The sequence below is a fragment of the Amblyomma maculatum genome, chromosome 6 (genome assembly GCF_055883805.1).
Source record: "Amblyomma maculatum isolate TAMU_Amacu chromosome 6, ASM5588380v1, whole genome shotgun sequence".
NCBI lineage: Eukaryota > Metazoa > Arthropoda > Arachnida > Ixodida > Ixodidae > Amblyomma > Amblyomma maculatum.
The window spans coordinates 46,836,921-46,863,101 of record NC_139349.1 but is presented as its reverse complement, the minus strand read 5'-3'; the positions used below and the strand labels follow the sequence as shown (position 1 = coordinate 46,863,101).

General features: G+C 46.0%; 2 protein-coding genes across 4 annotated transcripts in view; one reads left to right on the top strand and one right to left on the bottom strand.

Annotated features, from left to right (window-relative positions):
- The window catches only part of qless (decaprenyl diphosphate synthase subunit 1 qless), a 49,119-nt gene extending 41,930 nt beyond the window's left edge, over positions 1 to 7,189 (top strand). Inside the window, exons 2-10 of the mRNA XM_084606560.1 lie at positions 1,210 to 1,461; positions 2,750 to 2,883; positions 3,251 to 3,389; positions 4,481 to 4,570; positions 5,046 to 5,177; positions 5,515 to 5,595; positions 5,665 to 5,778; positions 6,022 to 6,102; positions 6,244 to 7,189. Coding sequence (XP_084462686.1) covers positions 1,210 to 1,461; positions 2,750 to 2,883; positions 3,251 to 3,389; positions 4,481 to 4,570; positions 5,046 to 5,177; positions 5,515 to 5,595; positions 5,665 to 5,778; positions 6,022 to 6,102; positions 6,244 to 6,384 — 1,164 coding nt within the window. The 3' untranslated portion in view covers positions 6,385 to 7,189. The remainder of the gene's footprint in view (positions 1 to 1,209; positions 1,462 to 2,749; positions 2,884 to 3,250; positions 3,390 to 4,480; positions 4,571 to 5,045; positions 5,178 to 5,514; positions 5,596 to 5,664; positions 5,779 to 6,021; positions 6,103 to 6,243) is intronic.
- YME1L (ATP-dependent zinc metalloprotease YME1L) overlaps positions 1 to 26,181 on the bottom strand; it is a 44,751-nt gene that overhangs the window by 907 nt on the left and 17,663 nt on the right. For 2 of the 3 annotated variants that reach the window (XM_084606558.1, XM_084606559.1), the window contains exons 13-18: positions 23,870 to 24,138; positions 22,822 to 22,973; positions 21,508 to 21,634; positions 19,684 to 19,757; positions 11,012 to 11,119; positions 8,356 to 8,504 (exon numbers count right to left, since the gene is read on the bottom strand). In XM_084606558.1, the coding sequence (XP_084462684.1) occupies positions 8,356 to 8,504; positions 11,012 to 11,119; positions 19,684 to 19,757; positions 21,508 to 21,634; positions 22,822 to 22,973; positions 23,870 to 24,138 (879 nt within the window). Of the gene's footprint in view, positions 1 to 4,757; positions 4,828 to 8,355; positions 8,505 to 11,011; positions 11,120 to 19,683; positions 19,758 to 21,507; positions 21,635 to 22,821; positions 22,974 to 23,869; positions 24,139 to 26,181 lie in introns of all 3 variants that reach the window. The other variant, XR_014708011.1, reaches the window with a different exon arrangement.

Here is a 26,181-nt window from a genome sequence, read left to right as displayed (position 1 = left end):
AAATACTGATTATTGATGGCTTTTTTGTGCCATTGTCAAACCATTTCTTGCAACAGAGACCTTTCTTTTTTATTTTATTTTTCTTTTTTATTTTTAATATCAATTTGCAACACATTTTTCTACAAGTGAAGCCAAAACACGTGTAAAAGTCACAGTATACTTTGCAGCTAGTTGGAGGTAACAGCACGATGTGAAGTGCATTTAGAATGAAAATGAGGCATAAGAAAATTTGGGGGAGACTTTAAGCTCCAATTTCATGACAGTATTAATTAATGGCTCCAGTTTGTGGCTCCTCTTGTGGATCCTCGTTCGCATACATACATACACTCTGCTACTATACTCGCTCAATCATTAATTCCTTATTGTGCCACTATTATCTCCTACCAACGTAATATAAAGCTCCTTATTAGCAAAGCTATACGAACATGACTGCATGACCAAAGAGTAGCATGTCTAATCATGGAGGGTTTGATCCCCTTCTCAACCTCTAACTTTTTTTGAGAGTGGGACCTTCAATGCATTCACTTTAAAACTCTGCTGCAGGGTGGTGTCTTTTTTTGAATGACTTCCTAAATGCAGTTTGCACCATGTTGGCATGCAGAAGGCCCATGCTACCACTTACTGTATGCTTAACACAAAGCGTTACAGCACAGCAATATGGTGGCACAAGGGTATTCACCGTTTTTACAAAATTCTATTGCTCTAAGCATGGTCAGCTGTAAATGCAGAAATCTGTTTCCTTGCTCAGCAAGCTCCCTCGTACCACGGTCATGCACGGTCATGCCTGCCACGGCAGGCATACGAATAACACTAGAAGACAATCTGTCACTGCGTTCTTTGAGCAGTATGTGGAATCTTAAAAAAGTTGGCATTATACAGTCACAACTGGTTACATGTGTCTGTCTCTGTTGTTTAGTGCACATAGCATTTTGTACATTAGCAAAACAGATTGTTTTGCTAGACAAATAACTTGCCCCTTTTCACACAAATCAGTATGAACAGTGGTTCACCTATGAGTATCACTACATTTCGGTAATGTTTAATTGATCCCGGTGTTATTTCTTAAACTGTTTATGCAAGATGTCTATCCCCTTCCAAGCAAATAATATAGGGTTTGTTCGGACTATTGAGAGAGGTGCCTGCAGTGCTTGTGCCGTGTATGATTGCAGTGAGCGAATAATGCCAACTTGTTTACATCCCCCGACACAGGACAGGAGGTTGCAGCACCCCCTTGGCGGCGGCGGCCAAGGCGCGCGGAGCTGCTGCAGCTGCGGCAGGCATGGCGGCAACAGCAGTGCTACAGCGACACCCCAGTTCACCCCACACCGGACGTTCGTGACGACGGCCTCCTGGTCTCAGGCACCCCTGGTTCAGCAGCCAGGCAGCTTGCCCGAGACCAGCACAGACCCATTCGAGCTGTCCAAACAGGACCTAGCCGACATCTACGACGCCATCAAAAAGGTTGGGCTCGTTTGCAGCATTTCAAGGAGTTCTAAAATCAACCCTTTAACACCTCGTTGTCCAGATTGTCGCCAGACATGGTTGACTTTGCATGCACCCAGATGGCTATAAGTCTGATAAGTGCCTTTTTGGGCTGCTACATAAGAAAGGATGAATCGTACCTGATGACTCTGTTAGGGCTTGTAACAGGTGCGCACGCATCCATATCATTAGATCTTCTAGTTTAAAATCACAGTGTGCATCATATTCTACCCTTTCTCAGCCTTCCACAAGGGCTCGCTAAAGGAGCAAGGCACGGTGCAAGTGCGAAGCAAGAAAGTTGCATGCAGCAGAACACAGAATAACATGCAGCGCACAAGAAAATGAACACCGATACACTTTTCAGGGCACACTGCAGTGGATTTTCTCTTCAGCCATCTATATAGACAAAGTTCAACAAGTGAAGAAGAAGCAGTGAATATTTTCAGTAGTTTCGACTGCACAAATAATACAATATCTTTCCAAAACCGCTAACGCCATGGCTACAGCACTGATGAAAATGTGTTATTGCTGATCATTTTTCTGGGTATGGAACTGTGGCTGTCTACTAATTGTCTATTTTTGTTGAAGGATGGCTTAAAAGGATGCTTGATTGAAGATGCTAGGATCTGTGTGGATAGCTTAGAGATAGCAAAGGTGGCGAACACAACGGCAGTTTGGTTTGACCATGCTGTTTGTCATGACATGTTACCGACATCATGCATTGCATGCAGTTGTAGTGACAGAATTTGGAAAAGAGCCAAAGCCAAAATCCTGGCCTGTACCATCACAGACTGTGATGGGCTAGACCAAGATTCCACAGAAAATAAAAAGCACGGAATGTTTCCTCCCTGTACCATGCTCTAGGAGTTCCTACTGCGATAATGACCCGCTTTCCTAAAATAAAGACTGAGCATGCTACTTTGTACTAACTAGCACACTAGTTAGACAGCTTTAGAATCCACAACTATTTAGTGTATGCAATGAGCTTGTGCGGACTGTAATGCACATATCCAAAATGAAAACAAACTAATTTTCCTTCTTAAAGATCAAATGCTTTGAGTGCATTCATTACTGCCATTATTAATACAGAAAAAAAAAAGTTTCTTCAGCATGCCGTCGTGAATAGCTTCAACTTCTTGTCACTAAATGGTATGTAATGCTTCCCGGGCATTGCTTGTCGTGCTCTGCTATAACTGTTTATTGTTTGCAAATTGATTCTGTGAGTTATAGCCAAAAGAAGCATTCATTTTTTTTTTCTTCTTTGCAGGAACTTTGGGTGTCGAAGCCACAGCTGAACGAAATTGCCAGCTACTACTTTGATGGCCAGGGAAAAGCGTTTCGCCCCATGATCTGCACCTTGATGTCCAGAGCCGTGAACATTCACGTGCACAATAGAAATGTGTAAGTGAATACTTATTGATAGGCAAGCAGCAAAACAGAGGGTTCGTGCTTTTAAATGCATCAGGAAATAAAAGATAGCACTAAGAAAGTGCATGCAAAGAAAAATGCCTGTCAACTGTGTGCAGGTTTTCCTACCTTGCTCAATGATTGCCAAGTGCAGCGTAAGGTGGCATGGACAGAGTACATATTAATTTCTTTACTATGATACCTTCAGGGTCCAAAGGGTTATGCCTTATTGCATCATGTTTTTAATCTTTTTGGTATTTTTTATTTTTATGCAGCATGCAAGTACTGTAAAAGTGGCTTCATTTTCATGTTCCTCTCATAATTTCCTGAAATTGTTTTTTTTTTTTTTTTTTTTCCACAGACTCTTAGATTTTCAAAAGAAAGTGGCTTTACTGTGCGAAATGATCCACACTGCCAGCCTTGTCCATGACGATGTCATCGACACTTCTGACACACGGCGAGGAAAGCCTAGCGTCAACGTGTTATGGGGACAGAAAAAGGTGAGTGCTGTGTATCAGTGAGCAGTGTTAGGATGCGTGTGCCACAGTTGCACTTAACTTTTCAGTTTTCTGTAAAAAATTTACGAATTTGATGACACTTAATATTTTATGAATGTTGCCCGAAATTTCAGGGAAAATAAACTGCTTTTAGAAAATTTTAAAATTCAATTTAAATCACAGGTTGCCAGTCGCACTGCCATAAGAGGGTGGTACGAAGCAGCAGGAGCTGTAATGGTGTAATGACGTCCATCGTCTGTCACTGCAACCTTGATCATTCCTGACAAATTTTCAAGCGTTTGATAATCATAGCATAGTGCTGCCCCCAATCAGGCTTGCGCAAGTATGCATTTCCTACGCGAGGCTGGCTTCAACGTTCAACTCTCTCAGAAAGTAGCAAAAAAAAAAAAAGGGGGGGGGGGGGGTTAAGCAGTGAACCACTTTGAAACTTTCAATATTTTTTAGTGGCTGGGGCTTTACCACCGATCATTTTGGGACTCCAGACTGTTTAAATATTCAAGCACCAGCCACAAAAAAAAAATGTACCAAACGTGGCTTTCGTGTACATATTTCATTATGTGCTTATTTTAGTAACATCCAGACTAAATTTGGCATACAAACTTTAAAGCATTTAGAGTGCAACTCTTTAGGCTTTACCACCGATCGTTTTGGGACTCCAGACTCTTTAGATATTCAATAAAAAAAAATGTAGCAGATATAGAATGTATCACCATGTTGTGTGCTAAGGGAATTACATTAATTTGCTTAGCTGTGCACAGTCGAGTGTTGGGGACAACAAAAACCATTGTGCACTGGTCTGTCATTCACACCACCATTTCTGCACAAGTTGGCACTGTTACTACATATGGCGCAATTTTCATTTGCCTATCTTTGATGGCACATGTCCCCTCAACACTTCTCAATATGCACCATCTGTTGCAAAACATTGGTGCACAATGGAGGCAAGGTCACAGATGTGACCAGAATGTAATGTGAGAACTGTAAACACAGACAGTACGCATAAGATTTTTTTTCCTTTTTTTTTTTTCATCATAAAACATTCCACAACATTTGAAGCCCTGTAATATTTACAGGCAATTCTAGCGGGCGACTTTGTGCTCTCCCGGACAGCCCAGTTGCTTGCCAAGATTGGGAGCAATGATGTCAACAGTTTCCTGTCTCAGGTGAGTGGTGCGGCATATCCGTTTCCTCGAAGCTGTTGCAGTGTTGCGATTACTCTTTTATTCAGCTGTTCTGCTTCCCAGCAGTTCAGCTGCTTTCTGAGAACTAACCTTCCTTTCACGTGCTCATACTTTTACGTGAAGGCACTCTGAAAGCAGTTTTACAAGCCAGAATATGTGAACATTCTACCTTGTAAACATGTTTCAGAATGGTTGGCTCTTTTTCCACGCCTTCCAACGTATCTCACTGCTTCCAATGCCTGCAAAGATTACAGGTGTAAACAAAAAAGAAAATCAGGACTGTTTGCCAGCAGCACATGTCATTGAAAAAGATTTGCTGCAGACAAAAAAAAAGAAAGGCAAAACAAGCACGGCGTGGCTACAGCCCAGTCCTTTGAGTCATAATGACCTGATCAGTTGTGAGGTTGTTCCTTGTTCGCCTGCGGATTGTCTTATTCAGGTGCCATTGCTTTGACAGGTTCTCGTGGATTTAGTTCAAGGAGAATTCATGCAGCTGGGTTCCAAAGAAGACGAGGGAGAACGATTCTCTCACTACATCCAAAAGACATTCAAGAAGACTGCCAGCCTCATAGCTTTCGCCTGCAGATCGGTGAGTGGTTCACGCGCTTATCATCGAATTGGATGCCTCTCGGAAACTGTCTAGATTATATCTGTGATACAATGGATTTTGCAGAAAGCTGAGGAAAACATTAATGGTACTGTCACTGCTCTACCAGTATTTTTAAATGATTAATTGCAGTGGCGTTGATCTTGCTTTGCAGTTCGTTCTGCTGTTTCACATTCATGCAGTGCTGTGAGCCAAACCTCCCTGACCTTTCAGCTTACATATATGTAACATAGAGTTAGTGTCACATTCAACTGAGGGGAGAAAAATAGGCACAGTTTGCTCTGAAGGTGGCGCGCCTTTCCATTTTGCCTGCTTTCAGGTGTCCATACTTGGCGGCGGAGACGAGAAAATCCAGGAGGCGGCCTACCAGTATGGCAGAAACGTCGGCATTGCATTTCAGGTGAGCCGTGAAGTTGTGTTGTTGCGCCGACCCCTTAACTGACGTCAACTTTGTGTGACCTTTTTTCAGTTGGTTGACGACCTCCTAGACTTCGTATCCAGTCAGTCTGACCTGGGCAAGCCTGCTGCTGCTGACCTTAGGCTAGGACTTGCAACTGCACCTGTCCTCTTTGCCTGTGACAAGGTGTGTGAAGTTTTAGCGGTTACATCGCAGCCATTTTCCTCAAACCAGACATCTCCACTCCGCTGCAAAGCAACACCATTCATTACTTCTCATTAAATATTGCTGGGTCTCCCTTCAAACTCATATTGAACAGAGTCAATTGTCTCTCATCTAGCACATTGTTACTAGCACCATTTCTGGCATGTCATCGAGCAATATACTATGGAACATTTCAGTGTTAAGTAGCGTTTTACTTCTTTCCAGTACCCAGAGCTGAATGCAATGATCATGCGGCGTTTCTCGGAGCCTGGAGATGTCGAGAGGGCTTATGAGGCAGTTCTAAAGGTAAGCAACACAGCTCTATGCTGTCAGCCATTATGAGCTGAAGTCCATTATGAAGAAACTCTCTTAGTGTCATGAGAAATGCCAGTGTCTCTCACAGTGCTGTGAAGAAGCCATTGACCTTGTGACCAAACTTCTTTTCAGAGCGATGGGCTGGAGCACACGCGGCTGCTGGCGCAGAAGCATTGCAGCGAAGCCGTGCGGCACTTGGCACCGTGGGTGGACTCTCCCGAGAAGCAGGCCCTCATCAGCATCACAGAGAAAGTCCTCAACCGCAAGAAATGACCGCCACATCGTGAATGTTGATGTCCCCGAATAGCGCACTTGCCGGCCCATGCTGCCGAAAGCCGTCCATTCCAGAAGCCTAAGAGCCGAAGCCAGGCCATGCAGTAGGCGCACAGAAGGGAGGAGATTTCTACGGAAGCTGTACATAAAACAGAGGCTGCACTCTCGCGAGCCTTCTTCCGAGGCACCCATTTTGCAATGACTGTGGAGCCCAGGTCGACAGACATGCGGCTGGGCTCTAATTTTATTTTGCTCGACAATCGAATGTTTGACAAAGATATCTGAGAAGAATCTGACAAAGTGACAATGACTGTTTGCGTGGAAAAAAAGAACGAGATAATGTGGATGGACTCTTTGCAAGCAGCCAGTCTGGAAAGTAGATCCTGTGGGAGCCATTGCAGGAGACAACGAAAGTGCGGCTTCTCTCTGCCTTTCTAATGATCTTGGGAGCTGCTATCATTTGTCCCGCTTCTTTCAGCATGTGGGAGAATAACTGTTAGCGTGGGCAGTGCAAGTGCTGCAAGAAAGCTTAGTACATAGCTAGATGTGTAAAGCAAGAGATATAACACGGGTGCTAGTTGTAAATAAGAGCTCACTCTGATTAATGTACATAAAGGTTAATGTTGCCTCGAATGAATATAAATAATAGAAACACAACAGCTTCTCTCTCAGATGGAGAATAAAATGTTCACTGTAAACTATAATGGCTTGTACTTGCAAAAATATAAGGATCACTGTGGTATGAAAAAAAAAACTGTTTAACAAGACGCATCTGATAAACCTATTAATATTGTATGTTATTTATCTTCTGCAAGCTGAACACGTCTGCAGAGTATGTATACTACCCAATAATGTTAAAAAAAATAACCTGTACATAGAAGTATGTTTTGGGAGGTAAAAATATGAAAGATGATTGCATTTGAAAAAAAAAAAAAAAATGAACTCAAAGGACTGTTTTACCTTTGTTACAGGATTCATTGACATTTTATTATTAAGCTCTCATGTAATAATAGAGCACTAACAAGTCTAAAGAACTGAATAAACATTAACAAATGTCACTAGACTCTGTGTTACTTTGCTGCAGATCTTGCTTTTCTAATAAGAACCTCTATCATAATAGCAAAAAAGAAAGCCTGGGATGCTTCAAACAAACTTGCTATGAGAAGGTATATATATCAAGGTAACATAATTACTCCTTTTAAAAAGCAGGAATGAAATGTTATTCCCTGGTTTAAGACTACTGGAAAAGCCGCTTGTTTGCTTGAAAACACTGACAGCTAGAACTCTGGCAAGTGTGTAAAAGGAAAGTTGAATTACACAAGGAAACCTTGCTCTAAAGTTCTCGCCTTTTGTAAAACAGTTTATTCATTTTGAATTGTGCAACCATTTTCACACACACTGAATCACAACTTTCCAACGTTAGAAGACAAGGGGAAATGCCATGCAATATGTTCCTTGTACAAGCATCACCTAGTCTGCTGAACAGCCTTGGTTTCCACAAGAATAGTAGTGTTACCTCTTTTAGTAACAAATGCAATGTACAGAACGTGTGAAAGGCGACAAGTGGCTTGGCACAAACAGCAACAGCACGACAATCGCTTCGAACATGGTCAAACCAAACTGCTGGGGTGAGAGAAATGGGCCCACAAAAGCCCTTGCCATAAAGAATGTACAACACATAGCCAAAATCAATGTCAAGCAATGTCACCTTTTTTCAACTTTTTTTTGCTGTGACATCTAGCAGGATTCTCCCCTTGCAGTTAATGATGCATCCTTTCCTTGATGAGCACATGTAAGTCTCGGTGACCCATATGTTTTTGGATAAGGCCGCAGCTCTTAGTCATGACAGATGTAACCTAGCATCTTCCCTTGCCAACTATGCCATGTGATACCAGCCAACCACTGGAATTCTGTTGGCCTTCGGGCGTCTCGTATCAGAGGTAATGAACCGGACCAAGCAAGGAGGGTTACCTTTTGCGGATCTGGGACAGGTCCTTTCCGCTAAGCAGTTGCTTGACGTCTTCAGCGTCGAGAGTTTCATACTTTAACAGCGCCTCCGCCAGAAGCTTGTGCTCTTTCTGGTGGGTTTTCAGAATTGCCTTAGCTCTCTCGTAGGACTCCTGCATAGCAGAGAAGGAGCATGTTGTCACAAAAAAAAAAAAAAAAAAATTATTGCGAGTAGGACAGGACTAACACTGAAAAGCTAAAGCTGAAAATTGGCAATACTAGTATGTGGCGCTCAAAAGTCCCTTGATGAGCAAGCCAAGGCCTTCCCCTTCTAGAAAAAGTATCCTTTGTAGCCGTATGGCTGCGCTTGGGTGGATGCCAGTGAGTAATTACTCCCTTATTATCATTCACTTTGTGCAACATTCGGTACAACAGGTGCCGGCATCTCGACTTGTGACTAGGCTTGTGCAAATTTTCGCTACTTCTCGCACACAAGAGAGAAGGTTGATTGCTACAGCGAGCACTTTCGGAATCGTGTATTTTACAACAAACAAGACCACTGCGCAAGAGTTGCATCGACCTTTTGCAGAATTGGCCATCAAAATATGGGCAGCCCGCAACACACAGCCTGCCTGTTAGCGGCAGAGCCGTATATCCCCTTCGGGAGAGTTTGGCGAGGGGCGAGGCCAACAACCACCCAAATTTAGTGGCGGCGCTGTCCGCCATTTTGTGCTGAGGCACCCGAAGCTCACCTTGGCGACCGAGCTAGCACTGGGTCTCTGGCTAAATTTTATAATAACCGCTAATAAATGCGCTCAAAAATAATAATAAAGAAAATAACCGCTAATAAATGCGCACTTGAAAGTCTTCACAGAAAGACACGTCTAGAGAAACAGAATCTTAGATGCCTCAAAGGCAGGCTTGCATTTGCGAGTGGACATGCACTGCGAGCGGCGGTTCGCAATAGAACTGCTGCTGTTCACTGCACCTCGCTGTGTACCACATTTGCGCACTGCCTGCTTACATTAGCCACATAAATCAAATAAAATCGCCCTTCAAGCGCTGAGATACATACATTCGGCTTTTTGTTATGTTGGACATTCATATAAGTGTTGGCGTTAAAGGTTTTGACAATGCTTTTTATTCACTCACTCAAGTGCATGTCTTCTCATTTTTTTCGTGTCCCATTTGACAACAGTGGCGCAAGTACAAGATCTTATTTCTTTAGGTCTTTTTAATGCTCTACTGCTGGGTAGTGAGAAAGCGAAGTAGCTTTGTGCACTGACCAAAATCTAACCAGTTGTACTTCAGCGCACGCCAGCACCCGAGTTTTTACAGGTGTGCAGTGATAGAACATTTATCACTCGATTTTCGTTCGTAAACAAACCTGACGAGTATGCATTTGAATGGATTATTTGAACTTGCCACACGCTCAGTACGGGCCCTGGCAAATGGGGTCATCGTGAAAAAAAAAAAAATCTACAAAGCATAGCATGAACAAAAAACTCAAATCAGTAAAACTGTCCTAACTATAATTTCAGTGATGGTAAAGAATGATAATTGTGGCTTGTCTCACTGAGAGCTATGTATTTCAATCGTCTATGGTCTGAATAAAAAATATAATTAGCAGTTTGTTAACAGGTATTGTACTACATTTTGCGCTCTATCACCTGGTTATTTTTGTCGCATTCATGCATAAACGTGATTGACACCTTTATTTGCTTATTCATTTATGTAGTAAACCTAAAGGGACATTCTATAGGTGGCCAAATGCAGTGGACTAATTGCAAGATATTAAAAAGTGGCTGTTGATGGCTTCCTCAAAAAAAAAAAAAAAAAAGAAAAAAAAAGTAATTAAGATGGCACACACAGTTTCAAGTTAAAAGCTGTGTACAATAATTGAAATGCTCATATGTCTCTGTCCCCTTTAATATGAACACTGCAGGCAATACTGCATTCAGTTAGCAGTGATGGTTGTCATTTGTATCTATCAAATTTTGCTCTGCTCTTGCAAAAAAAGCCTCAACAATATTATTCAACTTAGGCTTAACATTGCATAACAATATTATACAACGTGCACGAATAGCAGCAAAGCTGCAAAAGGTCGGTCACAAGAGCAGCACAACCACCGACTGCAACTCTACACGCACAGCACTGCGAGGAGCTAGCCACCATAGAGAAGCCTCGGCACAAAACAGTGCCGGCGCGGCGGAGATGCTATGTTTCCAGACGCCACTGCAGTGGTATCCAGACTGGCGGCGAGATCAAGGAACCGCCAAACTCTCCCAAAGGGGATTTACGGCTCTGGTTAGCGGGACCCCCGACTGACGATCTTAACTGCCACTGCATTGCAGCACAGCTTTCAGTGGAGATTCCACAGACATCTGCAAGGTATAAGAACCACACATCAGAGACTGAAAAGGGCCCCATATTTCGTGCCTCACCCTGGTTCCTTCTTGAGCTCGATTAGCAAATTTCATGCGGAGAGAAAACTCCACAGAAAGCAAGTGACCTGGCAACACTGTACCAGGTGTTCCGCTGCTGGAGATGTGTACAATGATTTTGGAGTAGTCACAACTGCCCTCTTTGAAAGCTGCCAGTATTTCCTCAAACTGGGTTCTCTGTCCTGCCCTGTGGAGTTACTAGTACCAGGTTATGCAGAAATACATTGCGAACTTACATGAAGAAGTCTTTTTATCTCCACATCGATAACTTCAGCCGTGTTCGGTGCAAGCTCGTTGACGACGATTAGTGAGCTGCGATCCTCGTCAAATGTCCTCACCCCAACCTAGAAGACAAGAACGTCCAAAATACAAAGCCATTTGAAGTGATGGCACGCACATAGCAATGAATGGGCAGTAATGAAGGAGTGAAACGGAAAAACGTTTGCTGCCTGTAAACACAACAGAAAGGTCACAGTTTCAGACTTGCCGTAGCTGGACAAACCAAGCTGCATTAGCAGTTCAGTTGCTAGCTTTGATGGTGTAATTCTTGCCACAGGGCTCTTGGTTCACCATTCACAACAGATGAATGAATGATAAAATTTTTCCAAGAGCTAAAATATTTGTGGACTTTGCTCCTGCCACTACAGCCACTGCAGCTTGACCAGTCAATGCAAAATTGGGCATAGAGCTGAACAATCAATCGCTATAGCAGATAATTCACAAATAGAGCAAAACCTGATATGTTCCCGATTCATATAATTTCCTGGTTCATGTAGTCATAATGTTAATGTATTCCAGAATAGCACGACTTCCGGGCTGCTAGGTTCAAAATGCCAACAAATTTTGGTTGGCATTTTTTATAGTAATGAGGACATCGGACATGAAGAGCTCAATTGAGTGACGCTCACTCTCGCCGTCATGGCTTATCCGCTGTGCCTATACTTGCACGCAACTTTTTTGCAACTCTGCAGCGAGTACTAGAGGAGAGAGGAGAGGATTTGGGCCATCGCATTCGTGCTGTGGAAAGTGGGTTGCTCACTGCTCGTTTCGGGGATGCGGAGGAGTGACGGGAGAGGTGGTGCAGGTTCATTAGACCCAAGGTAGGCCACAATCCACTGGACGAGGACAAAGGCCCATCTGCTTCCCATTTTTTGCCTAGCCTTTACAGCAGAGCTATCTATGAGTGTAATGTAAAGGGGGCGAAGAAAAGTAATGTGCTGTGAGAAGGCCTTTACCGCAGAAACGCGAAATGGAGGAGACAAACGTGACTTCTTTTGCTGTGCCATGGGGGAAAGGGGGCAAAGAATCGAGAACTAAGTCTATGCACTTAGGTATGAGTGGACAGGGTCTAGGGAATGCAATATGACGAGTAAAAATGCGACGATAGTCGGCCATCGTGATGGCTTCTCCACACACTGTGATGGTGTAAGGGCACAAAGCATCCAGAAAAATAGAGGAAGAGATCCCTCACCACTGATGTGAACAGACCGGATATGCTCCGAAATTTGTTTAGTGCTAACGACAACTGAAATGCGGAACGAATTCTGGAAGTATGCTAAAAAAGGAGCTGTTCACGCCTTTTGCGAAGGAATGCTAATCAACATTTTTATGAAGTGTCAATAAATGACTCTGTGCCCCATCCAACAGCTGCGCTGTTCAAATCGGACACTTTGGATCATACATTCTTCTGAATAATCCTATTTTTTTCTCTATGATGTACCGACAAGGTTTTAATGTAGCACAGTAGTAACTTTTTGGGAAGCAGAGCAAGAATTTGCCCTACGGAGACAAATTACTGCTCTAAATCAGAATGAGCACTGCAGCCACTACTGGCTACGTACTATGACAGTCTATGAATTAATGGGATACTGGGGGCAAATTCTCTTTTCCACTCTTTTGTTTTTCCGAAAATGAGCTCACAACACAACCAGCTCAACTTTCTACATTTGTGCAAACTAAAGCTGGCTTATATTGAGTGATTAGCATCATGTTCTAATGACACTGAAGGCTACTTTCATTGAGAGCAGCTTTTACAAGTTATAGATATTGTCACGTACACGGTGACTAAGGATGCCAATGATAGCAGGGGGTAGCCCAGACACAAGAACACAGCAGCACAGACGCAAACGTGCAAGCGACACTTTTTCGTCCTCTTCAACTTCGTCCTCCTTTCACACCTCAGTCATGCGCCACCTGGCAACGCTAGGTGGCATTACCCCCTCCCTCCGAAAAAAAATGAGAAGGGCCGGTAAAAATGGTGTGAAAAGCAAGAGAGTGGTCACAGCGGGTGGCCATACGCTACCGGTGGTAATACGGCTTCAGTCGCACAATGTGCACAATGTCCGAGCTGTGCTTTCGACGTTTTGGTTGTGTGGCACCGTCTGGGATAACTTCATAACTGAGGTCACTCATACGGCGCAACACTTTGTACGGCCCGAAGTAGCGGGAAAGGAGTTTCTCTGACAAGCCTGGACGGCGAACTGGTGTCCATACCCAGACTTGGTCTCCAGGCTTGTAGTCAACCTGGTGGTGCCGGAGGTTGTAACGGTGCGCGTCAGTGGTCTGCTGCTGCCCAATGTGCACACGGGCGAGCTGGCGGGCTTCCTCAGCGCGGATGGCATATTGCTGGGCATCTGAGGATAGCTGGTCATCATCTGGGCACGGGAGCATGGAATCGAGCATGCTCTGAACTTCGCGTCCGTAAACAAGTCGAAATGGTGTGAAGCGCGTTGTCTCTTGTAAGGCTGTATTATACGCAAATGTAACGTACGGCAGCACCTCGTCCCAGGTCTTGTGCTGCACATCGACGTACATTGCCAACATGTCCGCAATCGTCTTATTCAATCTTTCTGTAAGGCCATTGCTTTGTGGATGGTACGCTGTGGTTTTGCGATGGGTCGTGCAACTCAGCTCAAATATGCGGTCGATCAGCTGTGAAGTGAAAGCTGTCCCTCTGTCGGTAATGACGTAGGAAGGGGCGCCATGCCGCAAGACTATGTTGTGCATGAAAAACTCTGCTACTTCGGAAGCTGTGGCATGAGGGATTGCCTTTGTCTCAGCGTATCGAGTCAGGTAGTCAGTAGCGACTACTATCTATTTGTTTCCGGCCTGCGACAAAGGGAAAGGGCCAAGGAGATCCATTCCAATTTGGTCGAACGGCATGCGGGGTACTTTAACGGGCTTGAGAAATCCGGCAGGCTTCTGGGGCGGTGTTTTACGGCGCTGGCATTCGCGACAGCTTCGTACATAGCGTTTCACTGCTGCGGAAAGTCCTGGCCAGTAATACATGTTGCGCACTCGAGCAAGAGTCCGTGAGCAACCCAAATGACCAGACGTTGGTTCATCATGGCAAGCAAGGAGAATATCCTCACGGAGCTCGCATGGCACTACCAGAAGGTAAGTTCTGTCTTGGCTCTGGGAGTTTCTTTTATACAAGACGCCTTGCCGTATGCAGAAGGAACCAAGGTGCCGAGATAGGTGTCGAGGCAGAATCGTACCACGCCCTTCCAGATAATCGATGAGTGGAAGGATGTCTGGATCAGCTCTTTGTCGATCCCTGAGCTCAGATGCGCTGAGGGCTCCTAGAAAACCGCTATTGTCATCGGCTGTAGTATCGCCAGTGTCAACGGGTGCTCGTGACAGCGTGTCGGCGTCTTCGTGTTTGCGGCCGGACTTGTAAACAATGGTTATGTCAAACTCCTGAAGCCGTAAACTCCAGCGTGCAAGTCGTCCAGATGGGTCTCGCAGATTTGCCAGCCAGCACAAACAATGATGGTCGGTGACGACTTTAAATGGCCGGCCGTAAAGATAGGGACGAAACTTCATAGTAGCCCATACGACCGCCAGGCATTCCTTTTCTGAGGTGGAATAGTTCATTTCGGCACGAGAGAGAGTGCGGCTAGCATAGGCTATTACTCGCTCAAACCCGTCTTGATGCTGAACAAGGACCGCGCCAAGACCGATACTACTGGCGTCAGTGTGTACCTCAGTGTCAGCCGCTTCATCGAAGTGCGCCAGAACAGGGGATGTTTGAAGGCGCTCACGAAGCAAAGAGAAGGCCATCTGCTGCTCAGAGTTCCACACAAAGGAGGTGCCCTTCCTTGTAAGGCGCGTCAGAGGTTCTGCGATCTGAGAAAAGTCCGCAATGAAACGCCGATAATATGCGCACAGGCTGAGGAAGCGCTGAACAGCCTTCTTATTAGCTGGAACGGGAAATCGTGCGACGGCAGCAGTCTTATCGGGATCCGGGCGCACCCCATCAGCGCTTACAACATGGCCGAGGAACTTGAGTTCTGTATACCCGAAGTGGCATTTCTGGGGCTTCAGCGTGAGATCAGCAGAACGGAGGGCTTCCAGGACAGCTCGAAGGCGTTCGAGGTGTTGATCAAATGTTTCAGAAAAAACAACTACATCGTCCAAGTACACAAGACAGATCTGCCACTTGAGGCCAGTGAGGACGGTGTCCATCATCCTTTGGAACGTAGCTGGGGCAGAGCACAATCCAAATGGGAGTACTTTGAATTCATATAGGCCATCTGGAGTGACAAATGCGGTTTTTTCTCGGTCTCTTTCGTCTACTTCGATTTGCCAATAGCCGCTTTTTAAACCAATAGATGAAAAATACTTCGCACGTCGCAATCTGTCCAGTGAGTCATCGATGCGCGGCAACGGGTATACATCTTTCTTTGTCACATTATTCAATTTCCGATAGTCGACGCAAAATCGAAGAGTGCCGTCTTTCTTTTTGACAAGGACTACTGGTGAAGACCACGGACTTTGTGAAGGCTGCACAACACCATCATCCAGCATCTCCTGAACTTGCGTCTGGATCACTTCTCGTTCTTTGGCAGACACACGATAAGGCTGCTGTCGTATTGGGCGAGCGTCGTCATAAGTAATGATGCGATGTTGTGTGATGGGCGTTTGACGAACCTTCGAGGAAGAAGCAAAGCAGTGCTTAAAGTCTAGCAGCAGTTGCTCTAAAGCCCACCGTTTCTCCTTTGACAAGTGACAGTTAATGTCGATGTTGTCAAGAGATGGCTCGTTAGTTTCTACTGCCGTGGATGCAAAACAGACCGGATCGTGCGCAACATGGTCAGCAAAAGCGATAGCAGTCCCCGGGAACAAGTGTCGGTACTCATTAGAAAAATTTGTGACAAGGAGTGCAGCCCGGCCATTGTGAAACGACAATAAACTTCGGGGAGCGCAAATGCCATGAACAAGCAGGAGTGTATGGTTCGCCTCCGCTACAGCATCACCGGTACGGAAATCGTCACAGGTAACTTCCACAAGAGCACTGCTTCGCGGCGGCAGCGAGACACTCTCAGCGGAAACACGAAGTGCGGTATTGCAAGGACTGCTACTATCTGGTTCGGTAGATTGTCCCATCGAAAACGTGACGAGTCTATTTCGCAGGTCGATAACTGCTCCGTACTCCCGCAGAAAGTCAATGCCGAGGATAAGGTCACGGGAGCAGTCACTTAAAACAACGCAACTAACGACGAACGTACGTCCGTTAATCTGAATGCGAGCCGTGCACATCCCCTTTGGAGTAACTATATGACCGCCGGCGGTTCGAAGGTACACACCTGGCCAAGCAGTGAGCACCTTCCTCAAAACAGTCGCCATGCGACCACTCAAAATTGAATAATCGGCACCGGTGTCCACTAATGCATTGACCGTAGTGCGACCGTCTAAAATAACCGGAATGTCCAGAGAAACGCTTTTTGCTTCCCTAGGTGACGGTACCAGCAGCTCGCGGTCGGATCGAAGCGGCGACGACGGAAGGTCTTCAACGCAGCGACTACCAGCGGCCTCGCCCCCGAAGGTCGCTGTTTTCAGTTTTCCCGACCAGGGCTAGACGAGCGGCCTTGGTCCTCTCGCGAGGAACCGTGAGTGAACGAGGAGGAGCGCCTTGGCGAAGGGGAGCGGGGCTGACGCTGCGAACGAGATGAAGAACGCTGCTCCGCCAGGTACTCCTCAATAACTCGGGGTCGTTGACCAAACCGGGGAGGAGGCGAGTCGATGCGGAAGCCGTGGAGACCGAGGCGTCGATACGGACAATCCCGGTAGAGATGTCCTGGTTCACCGCAGTGGAAGCAAAGCGGACGGCGGTCAGGCGTGCGCCAAATGTCGGCTTTGCGTCGGGGCAGCGGACGATTGTCGAAGTTCTGCACTGGCTGCACCGAGGGCAGCGGAACTGTAGGCGACGCGAGAATGGGCGGTGGTGAAGGGGGAGCCTGACTCTGCAGAACTTCCGCATATGTGGGACGATTGTCGGTCCCCGACAGCAATGGCGGGCTCGGAACTACAGGCGAAAGAGGGCTCTTGAGTGCCTGCCGCACCTCCTCCCGCACTATAGCAGAAACGGAAGATGGCGATTGCTGCAGAGGACTCCAGAACTTGCTTAGTTCTTCGCGCACGACGCTGCGAATCAGTTCGCGCAATGCATCGGGATGCCGCTCTGAAGATGCAAATGATTCCGCGATTGTGCTTGTATGAAAAGGTCGGTCATAAGCCACGGCACGTTGGTGTAGCACCTTTTCCATGGTGGTGGCCTCCGCAAGGAATCCGTTTACAGTCGACGGTGGGTTTCGCACAAGGCCTGCGAACAACTGCTCTTTCAAACCCTGCATCAAGTGCCTGACCTTTTTGTCCTCGGACATGGCGGGATCGGCTCGCCTGAAGAGGCGTGTCATGTCCTCGACGTATGCTTGGACACTCTCATTCGGCCTTTGGATGCGAGAGTGAATGGCACGTTCTGCATGCTCGCGACGATCTGCGCTAGTGTAAGCCTCGAGCAGTTGACGACGGAATTCCCGCCACGAAGTTAATGCTTGCTCTCGGTTCTCGAACCAGATACGGGCGCCGTCCTCAAGGCTGAAGTAGACGTTCCTTAGTTTGGCAGCATCGTCCCACTGGTTGAATGCAGCGACACGTTCAAACTGAAGGAACCAGTCCTCCACATCCTCAAAGAGGTCCCCATGGAAAGTCTTCGGTACCCGAGGGGCCTGCAAGGTGTAGTTACAGGCCGGTGCGACGCCCGTCACCTGCTGCGCAGGAGCACTAGATGTCATGGCGGCGGGTGATGGCTGAAACTCCGGAGACAGTCCCTGGAGCCGTTGACTGGAGCGATGCACGGGGGTGTCCAATGGTACAGGGCTGGCGCGACGTCTTGTAGATGGAGATTCTTGCATAGGCGATCGTTTTTCCCAGCAGCTCCACCAGAATGTCACGTACACGGTGACTAAGGATGCCAATGATAGCAGGGGGTAGCCCAGACACAACACAGCAGCACAGACGCAAATGTGCAAGCGACACTTTTTCGTCCTCTTCAACTTCGTCCTCCTTTCACACCTCAGTCATGCGCCACCTGGCAACGCTAGGTGGCAATATGTTGATGAGATCTTGAAAGAACATGTATTTTTGCCTGATGATTCCAAATTATCATTTAATTTTTATGTAAAACAAGTCCTTGTGCATTTACACAATTTGATGACGTTTAAAACTTGCTAAAATGCATGCTGCTGGTTTTTCCTGACATCAAAGTAGACATTACGGGCAAAGATATCACCTGCCTATTATAGCAGTCAGGTTACAAGATGGCAAAGTCGCCGATTTAGAAACGGGAAGAAAAGTTTCTTTCTTTCCCTTTTCCCTGAAGTAACAACTTCAAAAACAATTGGCAGTGACTTAGCTCTGCTATGCCTAGATATAAGTAGCGTAAAGTTACAGATATGCTTGGTGCTGAGTCTGCCCTTTCATTCAGTTTTATCGTGTGTTCAGTGCACCGACGAGCCTTGGAATCACTTTCTTCATCCTCCTCGTCCTCTTCCTCACTTTCCTCCGGCTGCTGTTGCTGTTGTTTAGCGGCGACCATAGCACGTTGTTGAGCTTCCTGCCGACGTCTTTTTGCTAGGCGTTCTTCTTGTTCTGGGAAAATTTAGTATTCCGGGCCTTTATTGTGCCGCTCTTTGAAAGCATGTTGGCGTGACGGTACATCGTGTGCCCCTTGTTGAACACAACTAGCATTTCATTGACCGCATTAAATTTCACTGGCATTCTATAATTCATCTACAGGAAAGGAAAGGCGCAGTATCTGTTAGTCGCGTAATCCCGCTATCACTCTCACTGTAGACAAGGGGAATTATAGAGTGTTTCACGATCCAGGGCGTGGCACAGTGGTAAAGCGCTGGGCTGGGGATCCAAGGGATGGAGGTTCGATTCCTTGGTGGAAGACAAGGTTTATTAATTTATTTTTTAAGTATCGATTAAATGGTGATTAGGCATGAAACTTCTGGTTGGTCGCTTCGAATCTGGCGGCTCTCACGCATGCGCATAACAGGCAGTGAAGAATTACACGAAACTCGGCTCTGGTCCGCGTAGTGTAGCTTTAGTCTACAAAACCATTAAAGCAAGATCTTTTACATGCAGCATGATGATTTTACCCTTGTTGCATTCTTTCACTTCAGAAGAAAACAATGGTACGAGTTTCCCGTAGCAAAATGTCTTGAGAGCTATTAAAAGAATTTGCAGTGCTAAAGAACAACATAGAGAAAAGGAAGCACAGGACGGCGCTTCCTTTTCTCTGTGTCGGCCTTTAGCGCTGCAAGTCCTCATAACTATAAACCAGCAACCCCTGCTTGGAGTTTTGCTACGATATCTTAAGAGCTCTTGGCAAAGAGCTACATAACATACTGGATAAGTGCACAATGGCTGTCACGTAAACATAAATAACTTTAGTTTCAAATCAGCATGCAAAAATATGTTCCTTGAAGATTACATAGGTGATAAGATTGAAGGGAGGGAATATTTCTATACCAACTAGTACAAATTTACCAGCAATGACTGCATCTCTTTCTACTAGACAAATGCGAATAAGGAAGTAGCAGACTTTGATATCGCGCACCTTTTCAGACATGCCCCACTCTTTCACCATGTTGGTAGCGAGGGCGGTTGCCTGCTTCAGGTCACTTGAGGCACCTGGCACGGAAGGCACGGAAGGAAAAAAACACATTACTCCCAACGTGCATTTGTATCAAGTCCACTAGTATCAAAAGTGCTCCAACTCTCATCATTCAATGAGTGCCATATTTTTTTTTCTCGGAACATGTTCACAACATAACTTACTGGCACCTCAAGTTACCATCCATATGACACAAAAGCTATGATAATGAGGATGCATGCTACAGAAACTTAAGACAATAGACATTTTAACCCTAGCACATGAAGGAAAAAAACAAACAGCACCAACTACTGCTGAAGTTGTTTAATCTCAAGATCATACTCTTATCTACTCTTAAAGGACAACCACATTTAATACCAGTGAAGTACCCTAACAGACACTTACAAAATCCCACGAAATAATGCGATCACAAGCATTCTAACCAGTCAAGGGTCAGACCAGCTGTTCTAGCTGTCGAAATGTAAATGTTTGCCAATTCATTATGCCTCACAATAAAATTAATTCTCCTTTCCCCAACCTCAATTCCAAGTCTGTGTAGTTTGTGAGGAAAAAAAAAGTGCATTCATTATGCAAGCAAATATGGCAGGCATAAAATCCTGCACTAGGCTGTCCCACAACATGCTCACACAGAGTGAACAACTGCCACACACTTGTGCTGATCCGTCACCTACAAAAAAATTCCATGGGCGCACTTAAGTCACCTTACTTGCAGCAAGATGAAAGCATTTTGGCCACCATGCTGCCCCCGATTCCTCGAGAGAGAGAGACTCTCCCAGTCTTTCTCTAGAAAGTGGGAGGGGGAGTGTCTCTGTCTTTCTCTCTAGACTAAGAGAGCCTCTTTTTCTCTCTCTCTCTTGAGAAATCGGGGGAAGCATGGCGGCCAAAATGCTTTCACCTTGCTGCAAGTAAGGTGGCTTAAGTGCACCCCTGGAATTTTTTTTGTAGCTGAAGGATCAACACAATTGTGTCACTCTCTCTCTCTAGAAAACGAGTCTCTCTCTACTCTCTCTCTAGAGAGAGAGGGAGAGGTGAACAGAGAGAAAAAGAGGAGAGGTAAGGAGAGAAGGGAAGGGGAGAAGGAGGGAGGATGTCTCTCTCCTTTTTTATCAATGACTATCACTATCTATCATTAACTAATAGCTATTGGTCACTATATATACGAGAACCCCACTGATATTCCGCTGAATTTTAGACATCTTCCACTATACACCTTTGCATCGGGTGAGGGGGACGTGAAAACGCCTCCTCTCTGAATTGTTGCAAACCGGTTCCGCTGCCGCTTCCACAGTGCTAGCGTGATGCGCACACACCTGCCCAGCGAGCATTATGGCAATGCCCAGAGAGCCCTCGTTACCAAGGTCTATATACCAGAAGCCCTCTGATCTTCCACTGAATTTTACAGACACATCTTGTGCACAGATTTTGCACACAGTTTCTGTGGATGCCACTCATGAGCTGTTAAAGGCTTTCGTCTTAGTACTTGTGGCCACAACCATTTGCGGCAACTCTTAATGTCTTGCCACAGCGCTTACATACTCCTATTTTCTCGGACTTCACAATCACGTGGCCACGGCTAGTGTTGAGGACAAGACATACTGATCTCCTATATATCAAATGTTAAACCCACAAATAAAAGCGAAGGCATCGAAGGTGGCTGTTATTTTGCAAGAATTTCTTGTCGGCAACAGTAAGCAAACTTGCCAACCCTAATTTGACCCAACTATCTTTCTCAGTTTTTCACATGCAACAGAAGCGGAGGTTTCTGACCTGACGTGACCTTCTCAGTCCCGAACACAAGCTCCTCAGCAGCCCTGCCTCCCATGAGAGTATCCATCGTTGCCATCATCTGTGCCTTGGTGACGTGGTAGTGCTCCTTCTCGGGAATGTAGGCCGTCTGCAAGGTTCAATGAAAAAATCACTAAGGTCTTGGATATCAGGCTCCTGAATAGCTAGTAGTGTTCTCAATTATTTTTGCTCCCATTCTCTTGCCACTGGTTTTGTTCACATGTAACTATCGACCACCACACAACAGAAACTTGGTTGGATTAGTATACATCCAGGGAATTGTATTCTCAAGCAGACTCCCATACTTGGACTAACGCTCCCTAATAAAATGGTACGCTTCAAATCTGTTCTAAAAGCTATATGTTGCAGGCGTTCCATTTCTCAGGCTAGCTTTTTCCAAGTACTAGAGACATCAAGCGATGTGACTGATTTTGGAACGTCCACTTCTCTCTTCTTCATTCTGAGCATCGAATCCCATGAGGAGAAGGTACAACCACCTTGCTTACTTCCATTTGCCCGTGGCCTTCGGCTGCCAGTACGTGCCACCTGATCTACATCATATCTCCACAGGACGGACTTTGTAAAGAACAGAGTCAAGTTTAAGAGCAAATGCTGCAATTTGAACTGAATATTAAATACCATGTTTTCCTCCCTTCTTTCTTTTCATGTTGTAAGGCTAGTCCATGACAATGAATGCAACTTGTAAACTGTAGGGTCCACAAGGGTTGAATGGGCTATGAGTGATGCGGTAATGGAAGGCTCCAGGTTATTATAGCCTGCCATGGGTTCTTCATAATGCGCACTGACATCGCACAGCCCACGAGCATATTCACATTTCGCCTACTTGAAAACATGGACGCCATGGCTGGCATCTCCATTACTCTTGGATCGGCCAGATATTTAGGGGAATCCCTCAAGGTGGAGTAGATTTGCAAAATACGATAGCAAATACTCATTGACATCCACCCAAATGCAGCCACACAGCTACAGAGGAAAGCCTTTTTCAGATACTTTGTAGTTAAAGAAAAATTTGTCTTGGTCCAGGGATCAAACTCAGGACCATTGCCTGAGGAACTCAATACTATGCACTCCAAGGAACGAGAAGACTCTTGAAGAGCCCAATTTGAGAATCCCTGCTGTAATGAAAGACAGCTTCCTCTAAAGTGAGTTAAGATGTCCCCCCCCCCCCAATGAAACACAGTTACTAAACCAAGGCACTGGACTATGATCCCAAGCCTGACACCAGAAAGCCATGTCTGTCGACCCACTGCGGTGTGCTTTTGAAAAGGCACTCACGTGTCCCAGAGAAGGCCCCCTGGGTATGATGGTGACCTTGTGCAGTGGATGAGCCTCCTTGGAATAATGCGCCACGAGTGCATGGCCACCTTCATGGTAAGCAGTGATCAGGTTGGCCTCCTCATCAGGAATGCGTGACTTGCGTTCGGGACCTGTAAACAACCCATAGCACGCACCAACTGTACAGACCAGAACAAAATGCCTCAAGCAGACATTACCTCTAGACTATGTGCAGTCTGCGTTATCCTTGTGTAGAGTGCACACCAGACAATAAAAACTGGTACTAGAGACCAGCTGATAGTTTTTGGGTAGAGTGCTAGCATCCACATAAGTGATACGTCTAGGTGGCTCTACAGTTAAACCTCTATGTAACGAACCTCTACGCAGCGAATTCCTCGATATAACAAAGTTTTTAAATCCCCCAATGCTGCCCCACTTAAGTGCATGTATATTAAAACTCGCGTACATGTTGCAATGATGGACCTTGATGTAACGAACTGACGGCACCGACTATCTCCTAGCTAGTGCTGAATTACTGAAAGTTTGGCAGAACACTGCAATTTTCATGACGATAAAACACAAACGGACGCGAGAGGACTAGAATCACACAAGCGCAGCAAGGATACAATGCGGCGTGTTTCATCGCCGATGCAGCAGCCGTGTAGATACTTTCGCTTTTCAAGTGTGGAACTACAATAGATCATGCTCGAAAGCAGCAGAAAATAACAAGACAAAGAAAAAGACACGAGGCAAGCTGTGTGCACCCGTCACCATCACTTAGTTGCTTGCGAGATTTATGCACTGATAGCTCTTGCGTGTTGGTAGCGAGAACAGCTAAAGGCGCCGGCAACATACGGCGAAAAGTCGATTTACTGGTCCGTGTGTGTCAGACTATTCTGACCACAGTTTTTTGGATTTCAGCACATTTTTAGATTGAGCTCATACTTGTAAACATCGACACTGTGCCTGATGAGGATAAAAGATTTTCATGGCATGTTGGGCAGGTGTGCCTTGTAGGCCATAACTAAGGTGAAGGTGTAGTACGCACCCATGAGTACCTTGTCCCGGGCATTCTCGAGGTAGCGCATAGAAACGGCCGGTGCAGCGTCAATGGCTGCCCTCAAAGCAGCCTGATTCACCACATTCTCAAGGTCGGCACCAGTGAAACCTGTTGTCCCACGAGCGAGGACGTCAACTGACACATCTGGTGCAAGCTTGACCTTGCCCAGGTAAAGCTGCAGGATCTCCTTCCGACCTGCCAAGTCCGGTACGGGCACCTGGACTTCTACATCGAAGCGACCGGGCCGCAGCAGTGCCCTGGACAATCAAGAAAGCTGACTTGCAGCCCTCAAAAGGTGGTTCCAAAGTGCAGAATCAGCCTAGCTTTTGCACTTAAGGGGCCTTCACAACATGGCCTGGCCTTTGCTTGTATCATAAACAGTCCGGATGAATGCTAGCCAACAGCATCAGACAAAACGCAGTATACTACGCACTCCACAATAAGATGCTACAAGCTCCTTAAGTCATCAAAAGGACTTGACGTTGGCATCACAGTGCACCACCACTGGTCTGCAAGAACATTTACTGAAGCACACGCACGGAACGCAAAGATAATGCATTGAGAGGCTGGTGTGTGTGTGGTCCAAGCTCCCTAAGAGGCATACATGCTACAAGGAATGCCGTAGCAGATGGTCCTAAAATTCCGCTGCGCAGCAAATCCAAAAATTAAAAAAACTGATTCTTATCCTATCATGGCAGCATTTCTGAGCTTTCATTAGAATTAACGGGGTTACAACAGCCCAGTAAAAATTGTGGGGTTTAAGCATACCTTGAATACAGTGACAGAGCAAAAGCTGTGAGTGTTGCAGCGATAGCTTCTGTAACAGCGTCTCTCCAATCCACGGTTTTTCATAATGTTTCTTAAAGTTAGGATTTGGGAAAAGAAGGTGCCTTATAGGTTGTATTCACTGTCAGCAGCCACGCGGGAGACGACGGGAAAAATGAAGCCATTTTCCGCTTCCGGTCCGCCATAGCCTTAGTCATTGTCATCGTCTGTTGAGATTGTTTTGCGTGGGTAATGCAATAAAGCCAAGGCACTGTGAACCCTGTAATTTGCTACAATAATGGTCAATTGCGCTGCCTACGGACTCAGCAATAGGTCCTGGTGTAAAAACGCTGAGAACAGCACAGCTGTAAACTTTTTTGAGATATATACCTGCTGTGGCGGGTCTTGCACTGTTGCTTCTGCTGCATCGTTTTGCTAAAGCATTGCCATGCTGACTGTCCCGCTCGATGCAATATACACGCGGTTGTGTTTGTGCAGTGGTCGCGCTTACTCAATGACAACTTCATAAACATACTACTTTCAACCCAATCGGAAGAGAACCTTTCGGACTGCTGCCCCTGAGCTCCCAGTACATGTTAAAAGCCAAAGCTTATGCAGCACAACTGCAAGCGCTAAAGGAAAGCGACGAATACCGTCAAGCTGCTGCACGTTACTAATTAGCTCTTGCTATCTTTTCTCTGTGACTGTGGGTACCATACATACCGCTGCACGCAGCATACAATTAAGCGTCGGGCTAAGATGATTGAGACGCCCGTTTGTGCCTGCTTTGTGGTCAGACAAGTCAGTCCCTCAAAGCCCGCTTTCCTCCGGCGTTTAAGTACAATACATGTTACGCTCTACATGCTTGGGCACCAGGGTTTGGCTGAAAAACTTTCTGCTACAAAAAAAAAAAATTGTCGTTCGTGAAGAATCCGAACTGTTAAATAAGTTAATTTGGTTCACAGGAAGGGAAAGGCGCAGTAACTGTCACACTTGCTCTGTGGACACCCGAACCGCGCCGTAAGGGAAGGGAGGAAGGTGGGAATGAAAGTGGAAAGAGAGAAAGAGGAGCCGTAGTGGAGGGCTACGGAGTAATTTCGACCACCTGGGGATCTTTAACGTGCGCTGACATCGCACAGCACACGGACGCCACTTCGTTTCGCCTCCATCGAAACGCAGCCGCCGCGGTCAGGTTCGAACCCGGGAACTCCGGCACAGTGGTCGGGCGTCTTACCACTGCACCACCCCGGCGGGGCAAAATCCGAACTGCAAAAACGCTGCTCGCGGACGGAAGCAAAGCACTGGAAATCGGTGACGTTAGGGTCACGTCTGCAGTGTACTAGAATATTCTAGCTCACTATACTCACGTAATGACAGATCGCCATAGTGCTTCGCGATTTTGCCCGTCCTGAATCACCGGACAACGCTCCCCACCGGACAACGCTCCCCCTTCATGCAATGATGTCACATAAAATGAACCTATACTTTTTGGTCGACGCCTACACCCAACTAGATCAAGGTCATGTTTGAAATTT